The sequence below is a fragment of the Myodes glareolus genome, chromosome 5 (genome assembly GCF_982192425.1).
Source record: "Myodes glareolus chromosome 5, mMyoGla1.1, whole genome shotgun sequence".
Classification (NCBI taxonomy): domain Eukaryota; kingdom Metazoa; phylum Chordata; class Mammalia; order Rodentia; family Cricetidae; genus Myodes; species Myodes glareolus.
In genome coordinates this window covers 89,124,972-89,143,353 of record NC_142030.1, presented here as the reverse complement: position 1 = coordinate 89,143,353, position 18,382 = coordinate 89,124,972, and the positions used below count along the sequence as shown (strand labels likewise).

Sequence of the window (18,382 nt, the reverse complement as noted above, 5' to 3'; positions counted from 1 at the left end):
AAAAAGAAAAAAAGAAAAAAAAATTAAGAAAAAAAAAAAGACCCAAAAAGCAAACAAAAATTCAGAACTACTGCCCAGGGGTGGCAACCACCGCCGTGTTACCTGGGTCCTCCCAAACCAATCATTAGTCAAGAAAATGCTCTACAGACTTGCCTGCATTTTCTCAATTGAGGTTCCTCTTCTGGGATAACTGGTTTGTGTCAAGTCAGCAAAAAATTATCCAAGACAGTCAGTAAGACCCTGCGGATACCACACCAGAACTAGCATCTTGTTCTCATGATTGCGTGGTTTTGCCAACTTTTATCTCTTCCCATAAAAGCAGGAAGGGCTCCTGCCTTTCTTGGTAATGTCGCCGTACTCTGAAACAAGGCTCTGGGGAAGGAAGATAGCAGGTGGTGAAGTTCATCTGGTTAAAAGAAAACTGGTTCTTGGATGGAGACCTCAGCAGTAGGTTTGTGGCTGACAAGACTTCAGGGTCTGAGACGCAGGACACCCAAGCTGCTCTTGGCTGTCTTTAGACTCTGTTCTGTCTGACTCTGCACACCAAGAATACTTCATCATGGATGTCTGAAACTGCTTTTGATTCCTCGACTGTGGTCTGAATGTCCCAGAACTCAAAGAGGGAGTGTGAGAATCCTGATCCTCTCAAAGCCACCCCACCTGTCACACCCATGATTCCCCCAGGGGTGGCAAAAAAGAGCAGAAGGACACAAGTGTTACTTCATCGGTGCTTTATTATACAGAGGAACCCAGATATTTACATCTCGACAATCTTTATATTTCACATGGCTGGGGAGGGCGTGGGACTGGAACTCAGAAGGGATGGAGAGGTGGTGGTCATAGGTAGGAGAACTTGGTAACCCAAGAGCAGAGGTAGTCGAGGGATTGGTGCTAGGAAGGTCAGGGTTCTTACTACCTCTTTCCATCCTGGCCCCGCAGGCCTTCTGCCTGTCCCCAGCAATTCCCTCTTCTCCTCCATCACTCTCTAAGCCTTTACTCTTCCTGGATAAGGGAGCCCAAAGGAGCAGGAGAGGCGGTAAAGAGGAAGAGAGACCTGGCAAGAAACTCTAATAATTCATGCTCTTGCATTTTTAGCTCTACACTTGTTTTTGGTTTCTTATTTTGGTGAGATGCTTAGCAAACCATGGTGCACCTTAAGTTCTCCTCGGTCTGAGAGAAGATTGTGGTTGGCACTAGCTAATGGCACAGCACACAGAGCCCGAGGAAGTGCACACCAAGTCCTGACATCTCTACTAACATTGTCTTAGCCCCTGGAGTGGATTCTTTCCCGTGGAACCATTGGAAAGATTGTGTTCATGACGACAACAGCAGAGGACTCACATGCTCTGAACAGTTCAATTTTCCATTCTGTGAGGAATCGAGGACACATGGTCTTTCCTGTCAAACCTAAACATTGTAGAACGGAGATCTGGGAATTTGCTTAAGAGAAGATACATGGAGAGAACCAAAGGAGTAACATACTGACATGCTAGAAATTTAGCCCAAATCAAAACCCAAAGAAACTTTACTACTCCATCTTATTTGTGGTAAATGTACATAAACTAGTATTTTGGGTTTGTTTGTTTATTTGTTTTGAGACAGTCTCATGTAGCCCAGGATGGCCTCAAACTCACCATGTAGCTGAGGATGACCTCAACTCCTCATCTTTCTGCCTCCACACCCCACATGCTGGGATTACAGGTAAGCACCACCACTCCTCACTAGACATTTCTAGTTGTTTACCGAGGACACCTTCAATTTCTGCCTCCCTTGCCTCTTCTTTATTGGAAAGTCCAGCTTTGGCTGCTGCCCACATCTTTAGAAGCAAACAATAAGGTGACAGCAGTGACACACAGCTTTCAGCCCGGAAGGACTGGCTCACTTTCATAGAAGACGTCTTCAAGAAATAATTCCTATATTCCCCGACCACCAACATGAGGCCACTCCAGTCTACCTCAAGGCTGGTTCCTTAACTCCAAAGGGACCAGTGATCCCATAGTGGTGGTGACAGAGACAATAAATCTAGGGTAACTTTCTAGAAGTCAAGGTTTCCCAAAATAATACCAATTTTGCCATCCTTGAGGAATTTCAGAGAACCACCAAGTCTCGGGAAAACAAAGCAAAACCTTTCCCACGAAGGGTTCTTGATCATCCCTGGGGAAATAAAGAGATCAGGCACCCTGAAACAATTGATAAATAAATGTGCCATCGTTAGTGAAACTGACCCCATGAGAGTACCCTAAGAAAATATAAAGTAGCATTTTCTGCTTTGGAGTCTTCAAGAACCCAGGGTTCAGTGAGTCATGTAGGATTTAGAAATGCTTCATTCTCCATGCAAGGCCTCTGGCTGACACATCCCCCCACCCCACTTGTTGACCTATTCCAGAACTGTCACTGGGCACTGGCGGCGGGGGGGCAGGGCAGAGGGAGAGCGCAAAGAAGCTAAGCTATGGAAAGGTAAGTAGTAAACTGAGAGAAGGACCTTCTCAGCTTGTTTTACAGGTGGAGATCTTGAAGGACTCGGCTAAGGATCACAGCAGGATTCAGGCAGGGATGGAGCTCCATTGAGCCTCAGGATCCACACTCAGTCTTCTCAATATAAATGATGCTGGGGGTTCCCAGGAGCAATAATCGCTTATTACTGAGGCTTGAATTCTTCCCACTTCTTACCTTCTCCCCTAAGACTGAATGCTTGTGTTTGGATTGGGGCAGGAGGCACTCCATAGTCCCTCAACTGCACCCAGGAGTCCCAGATAGCTACAATACTCCCTTGAAATACCCACAACACGAATATCCCTTCTCTTGGGTTGCCCATCACTCCCAGGAACAGAATTGGGATGAGAAGAGAGGTCCAGGCTGTGGCAGTAGGCAAACAATGTAAAACCACCCAAAGGTAACATTGAGTTAGGGAGAGCCCATAGAACTGCAGACTTCCCAGTGTGTACTTTGCCAGAACCTGAGAACCCTGTCTTGCTGAGAGCAGAAATTTCATTGGTACTTGGGTCGTGTGGTATGGGAGCACACACAAGGGTCTCTTTCTTCCTGCCCCACCTTGTGGGGCTGAGGCAAGTTCCTCCAGGTCTCTGGCCTGGTAGGAGGAGGAGGGTGGGCAGCAGAATGTGAAGAGTCTCTCCTAGACAATGGAATCGTTAGTAACTTCTGGCACTTTACCCCAGGTTGGCTTCTTAGAGGCATTCAAGGAGGGTGGCATCTTGTGATGTCACTGGGTAGCGCTCCCTGGTGTAAAGATGAGCCCCCTGGGATAAAACCGAGCTAAGTTCTCTGAGATATTTGTAAGTATTTCCACGAAAAGCAAACAGAAACTTATCAAATAAGTTTAACTGCTGCAGTAATTAAGTTAAAAGGTCCTAAATCTCAGGACCTTTTAGACACTAACATGACCCCATGATGCTAAGACAGGAACGGAATATGCAATGTCTTCCTTAGCATATTTGAACAGGAAGCGCTTTTGCATAGCATAGGTCAAAAGCAATGGGACGCAGAACACATTTTATATTCCATCCACAAGTCATAGAGGAGATACTCCCATGTCTTTGGTGGTTCTGTTCCTTGCCTGTCTCTGTGCCTGGTCATGGTCCTATCAGCTCCCCACTCCCTGTACTGTATTTTACTTTCCTTCAAATCTCTGTTCTACAGATGTGGACTTGATATGGAAGACCCAGGCTGAGAGTGAAGCTGAAGAGGCCAAGTCAAAACAAGACCTGGAAGCATTCACTGATTAAGGCCATGGAGACAGAACAATGGCGCCAGGGGCAGTTGGCCATCCTGCTGTGCCGTTTTAGTTGTTTTTATATATATAAGCAGCCATCATTGAGAGGGGAGAGGACAAACCGGGAGGAATATTTACAAGTGAGAGGCAAAGAGAGAGCCAGAGGGCCAGAAGACTCCACCTGCTGCAGAGCCACGGCCTGCCAACGTGGTTCCCTCTGCCCTCAGCAGCAGTTCTCCATTCATGGGAGATTGTGGGTTCCCAAACTGGGTTCCGTCAGGCTCTACAAAATGGTTTCCCTCCAGCCTGGTGTCCCCTGGCTGCTGACGGGAGATGAGGGTCACTGAGGGGAAGCCATAGGTCTCTAGCCCAGGAGGCTGCCCAGCCTCAGAAGCTTCCAGAATAAGATCCACATCCGAGAAGGCCACCAGCGCTTGGGTGGAGTCGCAGGAGCTCTTCTCCAGCTCACCGGCTGCAGCATAGGCCAGGGGCCCAGCGGAACGAGGGCTTGGCCGGAGCCTCCGAAGGTCATCCCGGAAGTGAGGGTTGAAGAGCAGGTAGAGCAGTGGGTTGAGGCAGGCAGGCAAAGGCAGCACCACCAGGAGGACAGACTTGACAGCCTCGGGGGTGACCGGGAAGAGGCCCAGCATGGAGGCAAAGCTGAGGAAGGCCACAGGGCAGTAGAGGAGGCCATCTGTAAAGATGAGCCAGGCCACATGCCGCACCATGGCACAGTCCCACACGGCCTCAAAGTCGCCCCGCGGCAGGTCACAGTAGAGCTTGATGTAGGCGCCAGCCACAATGAGGAAGCAGAGCGAGTTCATCATCACCAGGGCCACCGCGAAGCCCAGGGCGGCCGGCCGGCCTTCTGGCGGGGCGTAGGGCAGGCAGAGAGGCGAGGCGCCGTACTCCCCCACCGAGGCCAGCGGCAGCGCGGCGGCCAGTCCGGCCAGCGCCAAGCACCCCAGCGCGCCTGCGCGGACGCTGCCGGGCGACGGCGCCTTTCCGTAGGCCCGGACGCAGGTCACAGAGATGCTGCACTGCACTGCGGCCAGGGTGAGCAGCAGCACTGACGCCTCCGACCCCAGGACGGCGAGGAAGCCCGTAGCCTGGCAGCCTAACCCGGTCTCCCAGCGGGCTCCGTACTCAGCGAACTGGCCGAAGGTCAAGGCGTCCACTGAGGCCAGCAGACCGCAGGAAATGCCCGTCAAGGCGTTGGCGCCTGCGATTGCACCTACCACAAGCTTGACTGGGGACAGCGGGCTGGGCCCGCCGGCAAAGACTGTCAGCAACACCAGGCCGTTACAAAGTACCGAGAGCAGCACGATGGCCCACACTGCAAGGCGGATGCCCCAGCTCTCAAAGAGATGCTCGCAGGGCTTGAAGGGACCTGTGAGAGAGAACAGGCATAAGGTCAGAGCTGGGGCTGCCAGAACCAAGTTCACCTGCAACACCAGGCACTATGCTCAGATGACTCCTAATGAAGGAGACTAACAGTTGAGAATTGGTCTCAGAAAGGCAGACTTGGTCTCCTCAGAAAATGCCTGGAAATGGGGGGGGGGGGTAACACGTATGAAGAAGCTACAAAGAAAATACACTGAAGTGTATACATGGTACAATGCAAACCTAGACCTGAGGGAATGCTAAGAAACACATCCTTTCCAAACACACGAGTAAACGAGTAACAAACTGGCCTACAGGGGTGAGGAGCTGTCCAGAGTCAACCACTTACGGTGGTGACCCTGCCCAAGCAATCACTGAAGTTTCTACAGTCAAGAAGTAGACAGAAGCTGGGTCTCCTTTGTTTTAACCACAGTGCATGTCCATCAGGCAATCAGTATTTGGGAGACACAGTACATAATGGAAATATAGAAAAATTTGCCAAGTATAGTGATTCACACCTGTAATCCAGCACTCAGGGAGCCGAGGAAGGAGAATGATAAGTTTGAAGCCAGCCTGAGAGTATAGCAAAACCCTAACTAAAAACAAAGGAAAAAAAAAACCCTTTGAACTTCTGGAGTTTCCCAACTTGACACCACATTAGATGGGTAAGATCCTGGCATTTTTCCATCTCTCTCCCCAATGCCCATTCTTAAGTCACCTTGTATAACTTTGGGCATATTATTTCTTCATTTTCTTTGGCTTCAGACTTGTTTTTCAAAGGGTTGCTAGGTAGCTTGGGAATTTAAGAGATTTCTGTGGGAGCTATTTTTGAAACATTTTTTCTGATTATGAAATAATAGATGGTAATTGTAGGAAATTTGAAAATATAACATGGAAAAATTTAAGCTGCTTATGACCTCCCCTCTCAAAAAGAACTCCTTATTTTAGCCTATTTTCTTCCACATTTTAATGTATTATTTAAAATAAGTTGAGATTTTATTCTCTTTAAATTAAACTTAGCATACTTCCTCACAACCTCAAAAACATATTTCCAATAGCTGTATAATAAATACCCCACCATATGATGTACAGTCATTTATTTGATCGCTTGTGTGAGCTGTTTTTAAAGCAAGTTGAAGTTGGACCTTGCTTTCCAGAACTTTCTCTTTTACCTCATCCTTGTTGATTGCCTCCTGACTGAGGCAGAGCTAGTGAAGCATGTGTTTTCTGGCAAAATATGCCAGCTGTTTCCTTCCCCAATCCGACACGAGGGGGCGTACTTTTGCCACTAAGCGCTAAGAGTTGGTGTTGAGCAAAGTCAGGGCAGAAAGCTTTCTGGGCAAGGGGTTTATACCAATAAAGTATGGAAACCTGGAAAACGGAGGCGGGATGAAATAGAAACAGCTAACTGTTCATCACTTTGTGTTTATTCTGAATAGTCTTGGCCCAAGTAGTCCTCTGCTGTCTTTTGGCATGGCCTGTTGGCATTTTATTTTATTGTTTGGTTTTGGTTTTTTGAAACAGGTTCTCACTATGTAGCTCTGGCTGTCCTGGAGCTTGCCATGTAGACCAGGGTGGCCTTAACTCAGAGTTTATCCGCCTCTGCCTTCTGAGTGCTAGAATTAAAGGCATGCATCATCATGCCTTTAATTAATTGTTTTGCTAATTAAATGCTAACTAATTTAATTGTTAGCATTTTATATACAGGAAAGGAACCCTTCACACTTAAAAAAAAAAATCTTAGGTTGTGTGCCATCAAGGAAAAAGAGCCCCCCCTTTCCGCCTAGCAACACGGTTCTGATGACTCAAAGTTAGAGGAGACTTCCTTGGTTCTAAGGGTCAGACAGTACTTTAGGAATTATCTAGAAACACCGAAGTTTTCCCACTCTATTTTAATGAAGAGAGTTTCCATGCTTCATGGGTCGGAGAAGGTGCTCTTTCTGAGTCTGTGGTGTGTGAGGGAATGCTCAAAGAGCCGCCCCGGCAGCCCCAGCTGCGACTCTCCGAGAGCAACTTCTTCCTAGATGCATAACCGTTGATTGGCTGAAGTATGAAGGTTGTTTGACCCTTCCCAACCCCCCTGCTTCCCCCCCCCCGCTGTGTAGACACCTAAGGGAAAGAACTCCAGCCCCTGTCTGCCAGGCTTAGAAGAGGCTCCTACCCAGCAGATTTAGCACTGGACAGAGAAAGTATCTACAGCACAACTGTAGACCGGCTAACTGACTTCTCATTCAGGTGATTGGCTGTCCCCTGCCCAGCTCCCCAGCCACCCATCTTACCTGGAACAGGGCTGCACTGGACACTGGGGTGTGGCTTTGAGTCTTCTATGTCCAGCTGGAGCTCATCCAGGTCTAGGTCATCTGAGAAGGGAAAGCAGAAAGTGGCTAGAGTCCTGGGTCTGGTGTGTGTCACTAGCTCACACTCATCTAAGCTGATGTGTGTGCCCCTCCTCACTGTTCGATACTGCTCACCCAACAGTCCTGCGTATCTATTTCTGCTCATGGGTGTCAGTATTTGGGTAGCTCCATGTTCTCTGCTTGTGGATTTTGTGTATTTCTAGTTCTCTGAAATGAACATTTCACTCTCCAATATTCTACATTTTCTTGGGCCGGGCCACCTTTAGCCCATGAGTGCTGCTTAGAGTGTGGCTGGTGGCTGCTCTAATGAGGAAAGCTAGTGACTACATAGTTCTTCCTCCAGCCAGCCTGTCATTGCAAATCCATGTCCTCAGCAGCCACATAAAAACCAGGCATCGTGGCATGTATCCGCAGCCCTGACACAGGTGAGATAGAGATGGGAAAAGGGGTTGAGGGGTCAGGAGGATCCCTGTATCTCCCTGGCTAATTAGTCTGGCCAATTGGTGAACTCTGGGCTCAGTAGGGGACCTTGACTTAGAAAATAAGGTGAAGTAATAGAGAAAGACTTGCAGCATTAACTTCTGGCTCTCAGAGCCACATGCACCTACGTGCACACACACACACACACACACACACACACATACATGCACGTGCGCACACACATACACGCACACACACACACACCAGAATGAGGCTGGTGTCTGAGGTTTCAAGTGCCTCAGTGCCCCATCAGCTTCCTCCATCACAGAGGCATAAGTAGATGACCCTGCTGTATCTGTCTCCATCTTTGGCTCACACAGTCTGGCTCCTGTGTAGATCCTTTCTCCCCACTTAACAGGTAAACATCTGTTAGGGATTTCCCAGGAGGCTGGAAGATTGTGGAGCTGCCCTTAATCTGGACAGCTTCAGGGCAGGTGGAAGGCCAGGCTGTGCCCCCATAGTCCTGGCCATTTCCTTCCTTCTCTACCGCTCATTCCCCACCTGGCCATGCAGTCCAGAAAGGACTTCAGTGATTCTTTGAAATCAGAATGCATGAATGAAATACAAGGAGTGAAGCCTACAGACTCTGTCTGAGGCTGGGAAAGTCACGGCCAAGGTGTTAAGTAACCACTCTTCAAATGGAGAGGAAATCGAATCTGGCTGGAACAGCAGTTCCTGGCTTTCTTTCTGCTCCTTTGCTTTCACAGGAAGTGGGGGGCCCTGCCCTAGCTCCTGTTACAGACAGCAGGCAGCCCACTAACTCAACAGGCCTGTAGTTCTCCAAGATCTAAGCCCAGTGGAAAGTTTCACCTTGTGGAAGGAAAATTTCCATTCCTCTTTCCAACCCCCTTCTACTCCCCCAAGGAGTATGCAGCAGACATCCGGGACTGTCCCTGGGGGACAGTCGTCTGCTGGCCCCACTAGATGCTGTGCTCCTCCTCCTGGGAGCTTGGACCTTCTTTGGGAGATGCTTCTCCTGTTTTCATCCACTGGGAGGGAAATTCTCAGAGATCCCCAGACAGTACAGTATGACTTCCGTAAGCTGTGGTGTAGATTATACAAGGACACTATCCCCACGTATGTGTCCCTGACTGTCAAAGCAGTGTTGACAAACACACTTTGCCTTGTATGGAATCATGCAATCCTCCCTCACAGCCATGGAGTCCTCCCTCACAGCCATTGAGAGATGTACTACCTTTTTTTTCCCCTGAAAGATAAGGAAATTAAACTCTGTTGTGGAATATTAGTTTAAGATGGGCTTCATTCATTTATGCTGTGGAATATTTGTTTAATGATACAAAGATATGTTGCAGTCTTTTATGTTGCGCTTGTTTAACTCTGTAAAGTTGTTATTTTACCTACCTAAAACACCTGGTTGGTCTAATAAAGAGCTGAATGGCCAATAGCTAGGCAGGAGAGAGAAATAGGTGGGGTTAGCAGGCAGAGAGAATTAATAGGAGGAGAAATCTAGGCTTGAGAAAAAAAGGGAGGAGTGAGAAAAGGAGGAAAGGGGGATGCCAGGGGCCAGCCACCCAGCCACCCAGCCACCCAGCCACCCAGGCAGCCATGCAGTAAGAAGGAAAAAAAGGTAAATAGAATAAAGAAAGGTAAAAAGTGCAGATGCAAACCGCATTTAAAGAGAAACAGGATAATTTAAGTTAGAAAAGTTGTCTAAAAACAAATCAAGCTAAGGCCAGGCATTCATAATTAAGAATAAGTCTCCATGTGTTTATTTGGGAGCTGGGTGGTGGGGCCCCGAAGAGTAAAACAAACAAATAAACAAACAAACAAAAACAACTACAAAACTCAGGTTAAAACATGTTAAAGGCAACCCAAATGGGACATGGCATAGTTGGGTTTGGACTGAGTTCTGTCTATACCATAACACCAGCATGAGGTGCTGTAAATGAGTCTCATATAACTCGAACTAGCCTTGAACTGACTGTGTAGATAACAATGACCTTGAATATCTGATCCTCCTGCCTTCTCCTCTGGCATCCTGGATACCAGGTGAGTGGCAGTACTACACTCAGCCTTAGATTTGATGCTTTTTCTGTTCTGCTTCTTTGAGATATTGGGATGCTCAAGATGGAAAATCAACAGGCAATACCCCTTTCTCTATCCTAACTCTGCCTGAGGCTGGGAACACAGGGCCTGGGGAGAGGAAAGCACTCTTCTCTCCCATTTACCTAAGATATTCTTTATAGACAATCCCTCAGAACCCCCTAGCTGCCTACCTCCAACTTTCCCTTCACCCCAAATCTTCCAGAATAGTCATACCTGACCCAAGACAACCTGCCCACTCAGCAGGGCTGTGTACTCAGTTGTCACTTAAATTTTATATTTGAACTCGCAGACAGGAGAGAGGTAAAGGACATCCAGTCGTGGGAGCAATAATCCCTGAAATGTCCCATTTAGTTCTAGGACATAGTGTAAGGTAGTTTCCCCACTGAAAACAGATTTGATTCAATTAATTTAATCCTAATTGACTTGGTGATGTACTAATCAATCAGCTTCTCCAAGAACACCCGAAGGTGAAGGGCTATGCGCTGCAAGGAGGCTGCACTAAGATGGAGTGGCGCGTGGGAGAGGGGAGCAAGAGAGCTGGTGCATGCGAGGGCCTGCAAAGGTCAGGAAGAAGTTGACACTCCAGCCCCCATCCTATGGTCTTTCCTTCTCAGCAAGCGCTCATGAGTGTGCAAACAGTGAGACAGTTCCCTCCAGGTCACACATATCTTCACTAATTCTTCTCTAAACCTCCTTTCACGTTTGCTCTCCAGTGCCCTGGACACCCTCAGCCTAAGGTCCCCAACTACTCACAGTGGTTCTCAGCTTGTCCAGCAAGGAGACCCAGAGGCCTCTTTGGTGCCTCTTCTTCCTCCAGGTGAAAGTTTTCAGCCTGCCACTGCCCAGAGGTCTTGAAGAAGCTGGCACAGATGCCATAGGCGCAGCACTGGTAGGCATAGGGCACCTCCAGGATCCTAGGGTAGGGAACAGGTTGCCTTAGTGTGTTTGGGATCGAAGACAGCGTGGATGCCCTCTGCACCTGCTCTTCAGCCCCAACATGCCCTGCTCCGTCTAAGCCAGTGGTTCTACCCTTCCTAACGCTGTGGCCCTTTGATACAGTTCCTCATGTTGTGGTGACCCCCAACCATAAAATTATTTTCATTGCTACTTCATAACTGTAATTTTGCTACTGTTATGAATTATGATATAGATATCTGTTTTTCGGTGACCCCGGTGAAAGGGTTGTTTGACCCCTTTGGGGTAAAGACCCACAGGTTGAGAACCACTGCTCTGAACTTTTCTTTAGATGAGTCTTGAAGCCTGATTGCTGACCCCAAAGGGTTCAGTGGTCTAACGAGAGACTGTAGTCGTCTCATTGTTTGCCTTAACTGAGAGGGAGAGAGAAGACTTCTGCCCATTTATTTAGAAGTCCCCACAGCAGGCTCAGAGTGGGAGGCAATTTCCCCTGGTCACCCAGCATTCAGGGTACTCTGCTCCTTGGTAGTAACTCTTGTCTATATTTAAGAAGGCAATAGGAGGCAGGGACTGGGATTTGACTCAGCGGTGGAACACTTGCCTGGCATGCACAAGGCTCTTGGGTTTGATCCCAAGTGCTGGAGAAAGAGAGGGGCATGGATTCTTTTTTTTTCTTTTTCTTTCCCCCTTCCCTATTTTCTGCCTTTCCTTCCTTTCCCCCTCTCTTCTTATTCTTCCCTACTTCCATTCTTTGCTTCCTTCTCTTTTTAAGACAAGGTCTCATGTGGCCCAGGCTGGTCTCAGACTCCACGTGTAGACAAGGATGACCTTGAACTGCCCATCTTCCTTCTTCTACTGCCCAAGTATGTAGGATCATGCACAACATCCACCTTCCTTTCTTTGTGTTTGAGTGTATGTGTACATGCTCCTGTGAACACATGCAGAGACTAGAAGAGGGCACCCAGTGTTCTCCCCTATCATTCTCTGCCTATTCCATTAAGATGGGGTTTCTCCCTGCCTTTGCCTTCCGCGGAGCTGGGATTACAAGCACATATGGGATCCCAATTTATTATATAGGTCTGAGATCTGAACTCCTATCCTTATAACTGCACAGCAAGAGTGTAACCACTGAGCCATCTCTCCAGCCTCTCAAAAAAAAATAAAATCCAAGATTTCCCCTGTGACTCTTTACTCTTGTCTTCTGTGAAGCCAACACCCTGTCCCCTTCCCAGCTTCTGGCATAACAGAACTGGGTTTTGTGCCCTCCGAGGGTGAGGACAGATGCCTTGGGCATCTCATTAGCCTGCAGCAGACAAAGCTTGGGCCACACAGGCTGCACGGCTGCCGCCACTACGTGAAGGAAGCCTGGATGTCATTAGCACCAGGCACTGGCTGTGCAGCTTGTTTTCCATTCATCAGTGCCCTGGGCTCTGCCCCGATTCTGTACCTCAGATGATGCCTAAGTGAGGATGGGACAGGCTCGCTGTGTAGAGCCAGGAACAAGGAGGTCCCGGAGGCCTCTACACCAGCGCTCTTCTTTCCTACACATCCCTGTGCCTTTAAATTGGTGGCTGGAGTAGGGAGAGGAGATGAGGAGTGAAGAATCACATCCCTGGTTAGCTGGCAGGAGGGCAGTAGAGCCAAACCCTAGGCTACCAGGCTATTCTCAGGGTGAGACCCTGTGGCTTTTTCAATCTCCCTGGGAGACTGGTGTCTGGGACACACCTCCTCAGGCATAGGGCAAGCCAAGCTCTCACCTCAGTTTTGGGAAACTGTCCTTGGAGAAGGCCTGAGACAGGGCCAAGTTCCCTTTGAGCTTCAGGTGCATCAGGCCTCCTAGTCCAGCCAGGGGCAGTGTGGTCAGCTGGTTGTCGGTCAGGTCCCTAGGACAGTGGATGATCAGCGTTATTGGCAGTCAGTGGGACTGCTAAGGGGACATGGCTTTGTGGAGGGTGTGACCAGTGTGCCGGGATGAAAGCAAAAGGAAATCAGCAAAGAACGGAAGAAAAGCACCAAACACCGGGGAGGCACCTGTGCACCCTGTGACAAGGTTGTGTGAGAAGGCTTTAAAGACAACCCGCTATTAACTCGGCCATCCACTCATTCAACAAACCTTGGGTGCTAGTTGTACGTCTGATGCGGGAGAATTGTCTGTATTCTGTCAATCATATTTTAATAAAACGCTGATTGGCCAGGCAGGCAGTATAGGCGGGAAAGCCAGACAGGAAGTAGAGGTGGAGCAAAGAGACTGGGAGTATTCTGGAAAGCAGGAAGCTCCCTCAGAAGTTCTGCCCAGACCACCGGAGAGGAAAGTTGTAAGCTGCCCCGCTGGAAAAGGTGCTGAGCCATGTAGCTAACGTAGATAAGGATAATGGGGTAACATAAGTTATAAGAGCTAATAAGTAGCCTGACCTAATGGGCCAATCAGCTTTATAACTTATAGAGATCTCTGTGTGATTGATTTTCTCTGGGACTTGCTGGCGGTGGGGTACTGGGCGGGACAGAAACCCCAACAAGCCGGCCGTCATGTTACATATGGCGCCCACGTGGATAACTGAATCCACAGAAAGCTTGTTAAAGAATAGAGTGCAGAATGTTTTGTTGGTAGCAGCAATTTCTCGGGTCTGCTCTGCTTGCTAGAGGCAAGCAAGCACTCTCATCTAAGAGAGGCTTCCTGACTCAGCTTTAGCTGCAAAACCCTGCAGCTCATTAAGAGGTCCTGCCACAAAACACTTAAACGGTGTTGATCAAAAGCTGAACGCATGCTTTTCGGTTTTCAGCCATAGCAGGAAAAAAGCTGTGCTGTTTTAAAATGCCGGCTTTCTGAACTGTCCTGCCAGGGCAAACTCTGACTCTTGCAGACAGGCAGTCCGACTGAGTGTGGTCTGTGAGCAGAATGCTGCAGCTTGCTTGCTGACAGGGACCTTGAAACACTGTAGAATTGTGACCATAAAAATGGCTCTGATGGTTCCTCCACCATGAGGCTGGAGAGCTAAGGAATGGGCTGGATCTAGCCTTCAATGCCACAGCTCTCCATATTGCTTAGTAAATTTAAGGCTCATGTGGTCAGAAAAAGAGAGATATACAGTGAGGAGAGATTCAAAGAGGAAGAAAACCTCTAAATGGTTTACTATGTGTTGAAAATATATGCAGGCTAAAGGTTAAAGTTCTTAGAAGTAAAAAAAGAAAAAAAGGGAGTAGTTGGCTGTGATGGTACACACCTTTAATCCCAATGCCTGGGAGGCAGAGGCATATTGATCTCTGTGACTTCAAGGGGCAGAGGTACATTGACCTCTGTGACTTTAAGGTGTGGTAGCACACACCTTTAAACCCAATGCCTGGGAGGCAGAGACAGACAGATCTCTGAGTTCAAGGTGTGGTAGCACACACCTTTTATCCTAGCACTGGGGAGGCAGAGACAGAGGGATCTCTGTGAGTTCAAGGACAGCCTGGTCTACAGAGTTATTCCAGGACAAAGATATACAGAGAACCTGTGTCAAAAAGTAAAAGTAAAAATAAAAGAAATAGAAGTTAAAATAAAGCCACATAAAGATGGAAAATACACAGAGAATCTTGATACTGTATGCTATTATGCTCTCTTTGAATTGTTTGAATGCTGAGGAAGGAGCAACAGTTGCTAAAAGATATTTGCTTATAAATGCTGCTGAACTAACCCAAGATAGGTATTTTGAAAATACCTTGGCTTCAAAATTGAAGTCAAAGGGTATAATTCTTTGGAGAAGAGATTTTACTTTTGTTTCCACAGAAAATGAGAGGCTGTGGATTCATTCTGAGTTAAGAAAAATCCAGTTTGAACAAGGAAGACCACCCAAGAAATCTCCGGTAGGAACAGACGGCCTGGATGCCTGAGTTCTACATCTAGAACAGATTGAAGACTGCTGCCTGAGATGATCAAGACTCCCAGGATACTTCAGTCAGGACTTGATTATAACTCTAAATTTTCTTTAGGTCCCCATAGGATTATCAGCACCCCCAACCAGCAGGAAGTAGCCTGAAATACTACGCCCACATTTCCAACAAATGGACTATGAGTATTTTCCTTTCTTAAAAAAAAAGAGGGAAATGATGTGGGAGAATTGTCTGTATTCTGTCAATCATATTTTAATAAAACGCTGATTGGCCAGTCAGGCAGTATAGGCGGGAAAGCCAGACAGGAAGTAGAGGTGGAGCAAAGAGACTGGGAGTATTCTGGAAAGCAGGAAGCTCCCTCAGAAGTTCTGCCCAGACCACCGGAGAGGAAAGTTGTAAACTGCCCCTCTGGAAAAGGTACTGTGCCATGTGGCTAACGTAGATAAGGATAATGGGGTAACATAAGTTATAAGAGCTAATAAGTAGCCTGACCTAATGGGCCAATCAGCTTTATAACTTATAGAGATCTCTGTGTGATTGATTTTCTCTGGGACTTGCTGGCTGTGGGGTACTGGGCGGGACAGAAACCCCAACAAGCTGGCTGTCATGTTACATACGTCAGTGGCTCTTCTAGCTTAATATCAAATTGTCCCAATCTATAGGTAACAGAGTCCCACACCTATAGCTGCTGTGTCTGGTTCCCATTGGGGAACCCTTGCTCACCCTCCTGGGAGACCTCTTTGCTCTTTGCCTGTATCCCATGCATTCCCCTTGCTTCTCTGATGATGGACTGGGCCAGAGTCAGACAGAGCAGGACAAAGCTAGTCATCCAGACCTAAGCAGACTTTGTTTTTGGGTCATTCATTCTGCCTTTCAGAACCTGTCTGGTAGCCAGAGTTGAGGACACACACAACTTCCCCTGGAGACATTATTAGACCAAGCCAGGAATCCAATGCAAACACTAGGACCACAGACTGTGCGTCGTGGAAACAGCCCTGGACTGGCAGGCAGGAAACCTGGCACCGTCACCAGCTCACTGTGTAACCAAAGGGAGTCACGAATCTGCCCAGGTTCCAATGGCCTCATCTTTCAAAGAATAAAAATATCTGTCCTACCTCTCTGGCAGGAATATAGCAAATATTAGAGGGAAGACTGAGGTGAGAGTTTTACAAGACCAAGGCCTAGAGCCCAGGGAGCCACAAACCAGGGAGGGGGGACTGCATGACACGTGGGAGTCATGGACAGTCCTTAAGCAGGTTACTCTTCCTAAACATTAGAGATGTCAGCAGTGAAGTGGCAGTGGCCGGATAAGATCCAAGGTCAAAGCTGGAGCTAGCCTAGAGGCGTCTATGTGGCTCAGAAAGGGGCTCTGTGCGGGTGGGAATGCCTTTGGCAGGCAAGCAGGTAGGATGCCAGCTTCTCCTCGGACAGAACTATTGTATAGTTAATAACCTGCTTCACAGTGTGTGGCAACCAGGTCAGAAGTCCCTTCAGCCTAACACTGTGACCATGCCCCAGACCAGCATACTCTCTGCTTGACTCCTATGTGACTTAAAATCTCCACAACTCCCTTCTGCCTTGTAGCTCTCTGAGACCCTGAGTTCTGTCAGCTACCATCCTCTCGGACTGAGTTCTGGCACATATGTTCTCTCCATTGGCGCACATGGAGGACATAGAGGCCAGGGTAGAGGTGAGGGAGTGGAACGTGATGAGGACCGAGGCTGCCAAAACATTGCAGAATGTCAGCAGATGATATTCCAGAGTTTGCAGGAAGCAGGCTCTCTGTTTACCAGGCCTCGTGATGTGTCAAACACACTGTTAGGATGATTGATTAGGCTGTGCAGACCTCCCTGTGATGGGAGGTGAAACATTTATACAAGTCCCTGCTCAGTGGTGGCCCTCCTGTACCACCTACCAGCCCAGGGTCCCGACTGGTCCCCAGCATCCTGGAAGAGAGGTCAAGGTACACTTACAGCTTAACCAACGAGTGCAGGGTTGAGAAGGCCTCAGGGTGGATGGCACGGATGGCGTTCCAGCTCAGGTCTCTGGGAACAGAAAGCTTGAGATAGGAGAGAGCAGAAACCCACGGAGAATGCATTGTTCCTGTCCTGGGCCTGTCTTGGGCTTGCTCTCACATACTTTCCACCTGGTCCTCTGAAGCACAGTGGCCTTATCCTTTTGAGGAAGGTTCCTACAGCTGCCTAGTTCCCAACCTGGCTGTAGCAACTGGAATGCAGCCATCATGTCTTGGCTCTAGAGCTTCAGGACTTCCTAGGTAATAGCTGGAGAAGCGGTCTGCATGACTGGATGGGAAAGTGCCTCGTATGTGTGCATGTGTGTGTGTGTGCATGTGTACGTGTGTGTATGTGAAAGGGCTGTGGAGAAGAAATACACGTACATGTCATGAGTGTTTAAACTGGACACATGTTCTATGGCAATGAGCTTGGAAGGGACATGGGGGTCTTCCAGAAAGCACCCCTGAGTCCTGCAGATACTCACAGAGCTTGTAAGGAACTCAGCTGGCTGAAGGTATCGGCACCAATTCTCCAGATCCGGTTGTGTTGGAGGCCACTAGGGCAGCAAGAGAGACTAGATGAGCCTGCAGGCCCAGACTCTGGCTCTGCTCCATGCCCCTCAAGCACTGGAAGGAAGAAAGGAGAGCCCCCCACTTCTTCTGGCACAGGAAAAAAGGCCCAGCCCGCGGAAGTCACCAGAATTAGAGGGAGCACAAGGAGATCCGGTTGCCTTGGGTAAGTGGGTCAGGAGACAAAGCCACAAAACCATCCCTGTGGCCCAAGAGGGAGTCAGCTTCCAGGGTTCCCACCGGGCCTGGCTCCCAGCCCAGCTGAAGTGACCCCCACTTTCCCGCACAGTCATGGGTCATCCGGACCCTAGCCTGGCCTCAGAGCTCGCCCAGCCCTTGGTGACTGCTCACCCAAGTGACAGCATTGAATCAAGAGCAGAATTCGGTAGACTGATTGTCAGAATAAGAGATAGCTCCTGAACTCCAGCAATATCAAAGACATTGTCACCGAGACAAACAGGATAAACCCAGATATATCTTTCCTGCCATGACCCCATTAAGCATTTGCCCTGCCTAGAATCAGAGGCAGCTATGAGGAACTCAAGAGACGGTAGTAGTTTAAGGAAATTATTTAAGAAAGTGGTTTAAGGAGGTTGCCAAATGGGACTCATGTGAAGCTGGAGGACCATGTATGACCATGTTTTATCTTTGTGTTCATGGGCACACATATATGTGTGAATGTTGATGGGTTGTAGAACATAAGAGCACATGCTCCAAAAACCAAGGGTGCTTCTTGTTCCCCTGAAGACTCCTTGTGTCTCACACAGAGCGCCTTGGTGGCCCTGTCCCTCTATTGGTTCTAATTACAACTGCCTTTTGGTATTGCTGTTGACTCAGGAGCTATCCTGAGACTCATTTGGGCACTCGTTCCCAGAAGTATCATCAACTCTGAGTCCTTCAGGATGTGCCCAGGTCTTACTGAGCTCCCAGCCCTACATCTGGGTCTAACAAACTGAGAAGAAAGAGGGGTTGGAGTATGCTTTAGCTCCTGGGCCC

At 48.4% G+C, this 18,382-nt stretch overlaps 1 protein-coding gene across 2 annotated transcripts in view; it reads right to left on the bottom strand.

Annotated features, from left to right (window-relative positions):
* Positions 1–716: 716 nt before the first annotated feature.
* The window catches only part of Lgr6 (leucine rich repeat containing G protein-coupled receptor 6), a 120,128-nt gene continuing 102,462 nt past the window's right edge, over positions 717–18,382 (bottom strand). The window contains exons 13-18 of one of the 2 annotated variants that reach the window (XM_085688205.2): positions 17,302–17,373; positions 16,776–16,847; positions 12,690–12,815; positions 10,771–10,931; positions 7,393–7,473; positions 717–5,120 (exon numbers count right to left, since the gene is read on the bottom strand). In XM_085688205.2, the coding sequence (XP_085544331.1) occupies positions 3,865–5,120; positions 7,393–7,473; positions 10,771–10,931; positions 12,690–12,815; positions 16,776–16,847; positions 17,302–17,373 (1,768 nt within the window). In that variant the 3' untranslated portion in view covers positions 717–3,864. The remainder of the gene's footprint in view (positions 5,121–7,392; positions 7,474–10,770; positions 10,932–12,689; positions 12,816–16,775; positions 16,848–17,301; positions 17,374–18,382) is intronic. The other variant, XM_085688206.2, reaches the window with a different exon arrangement.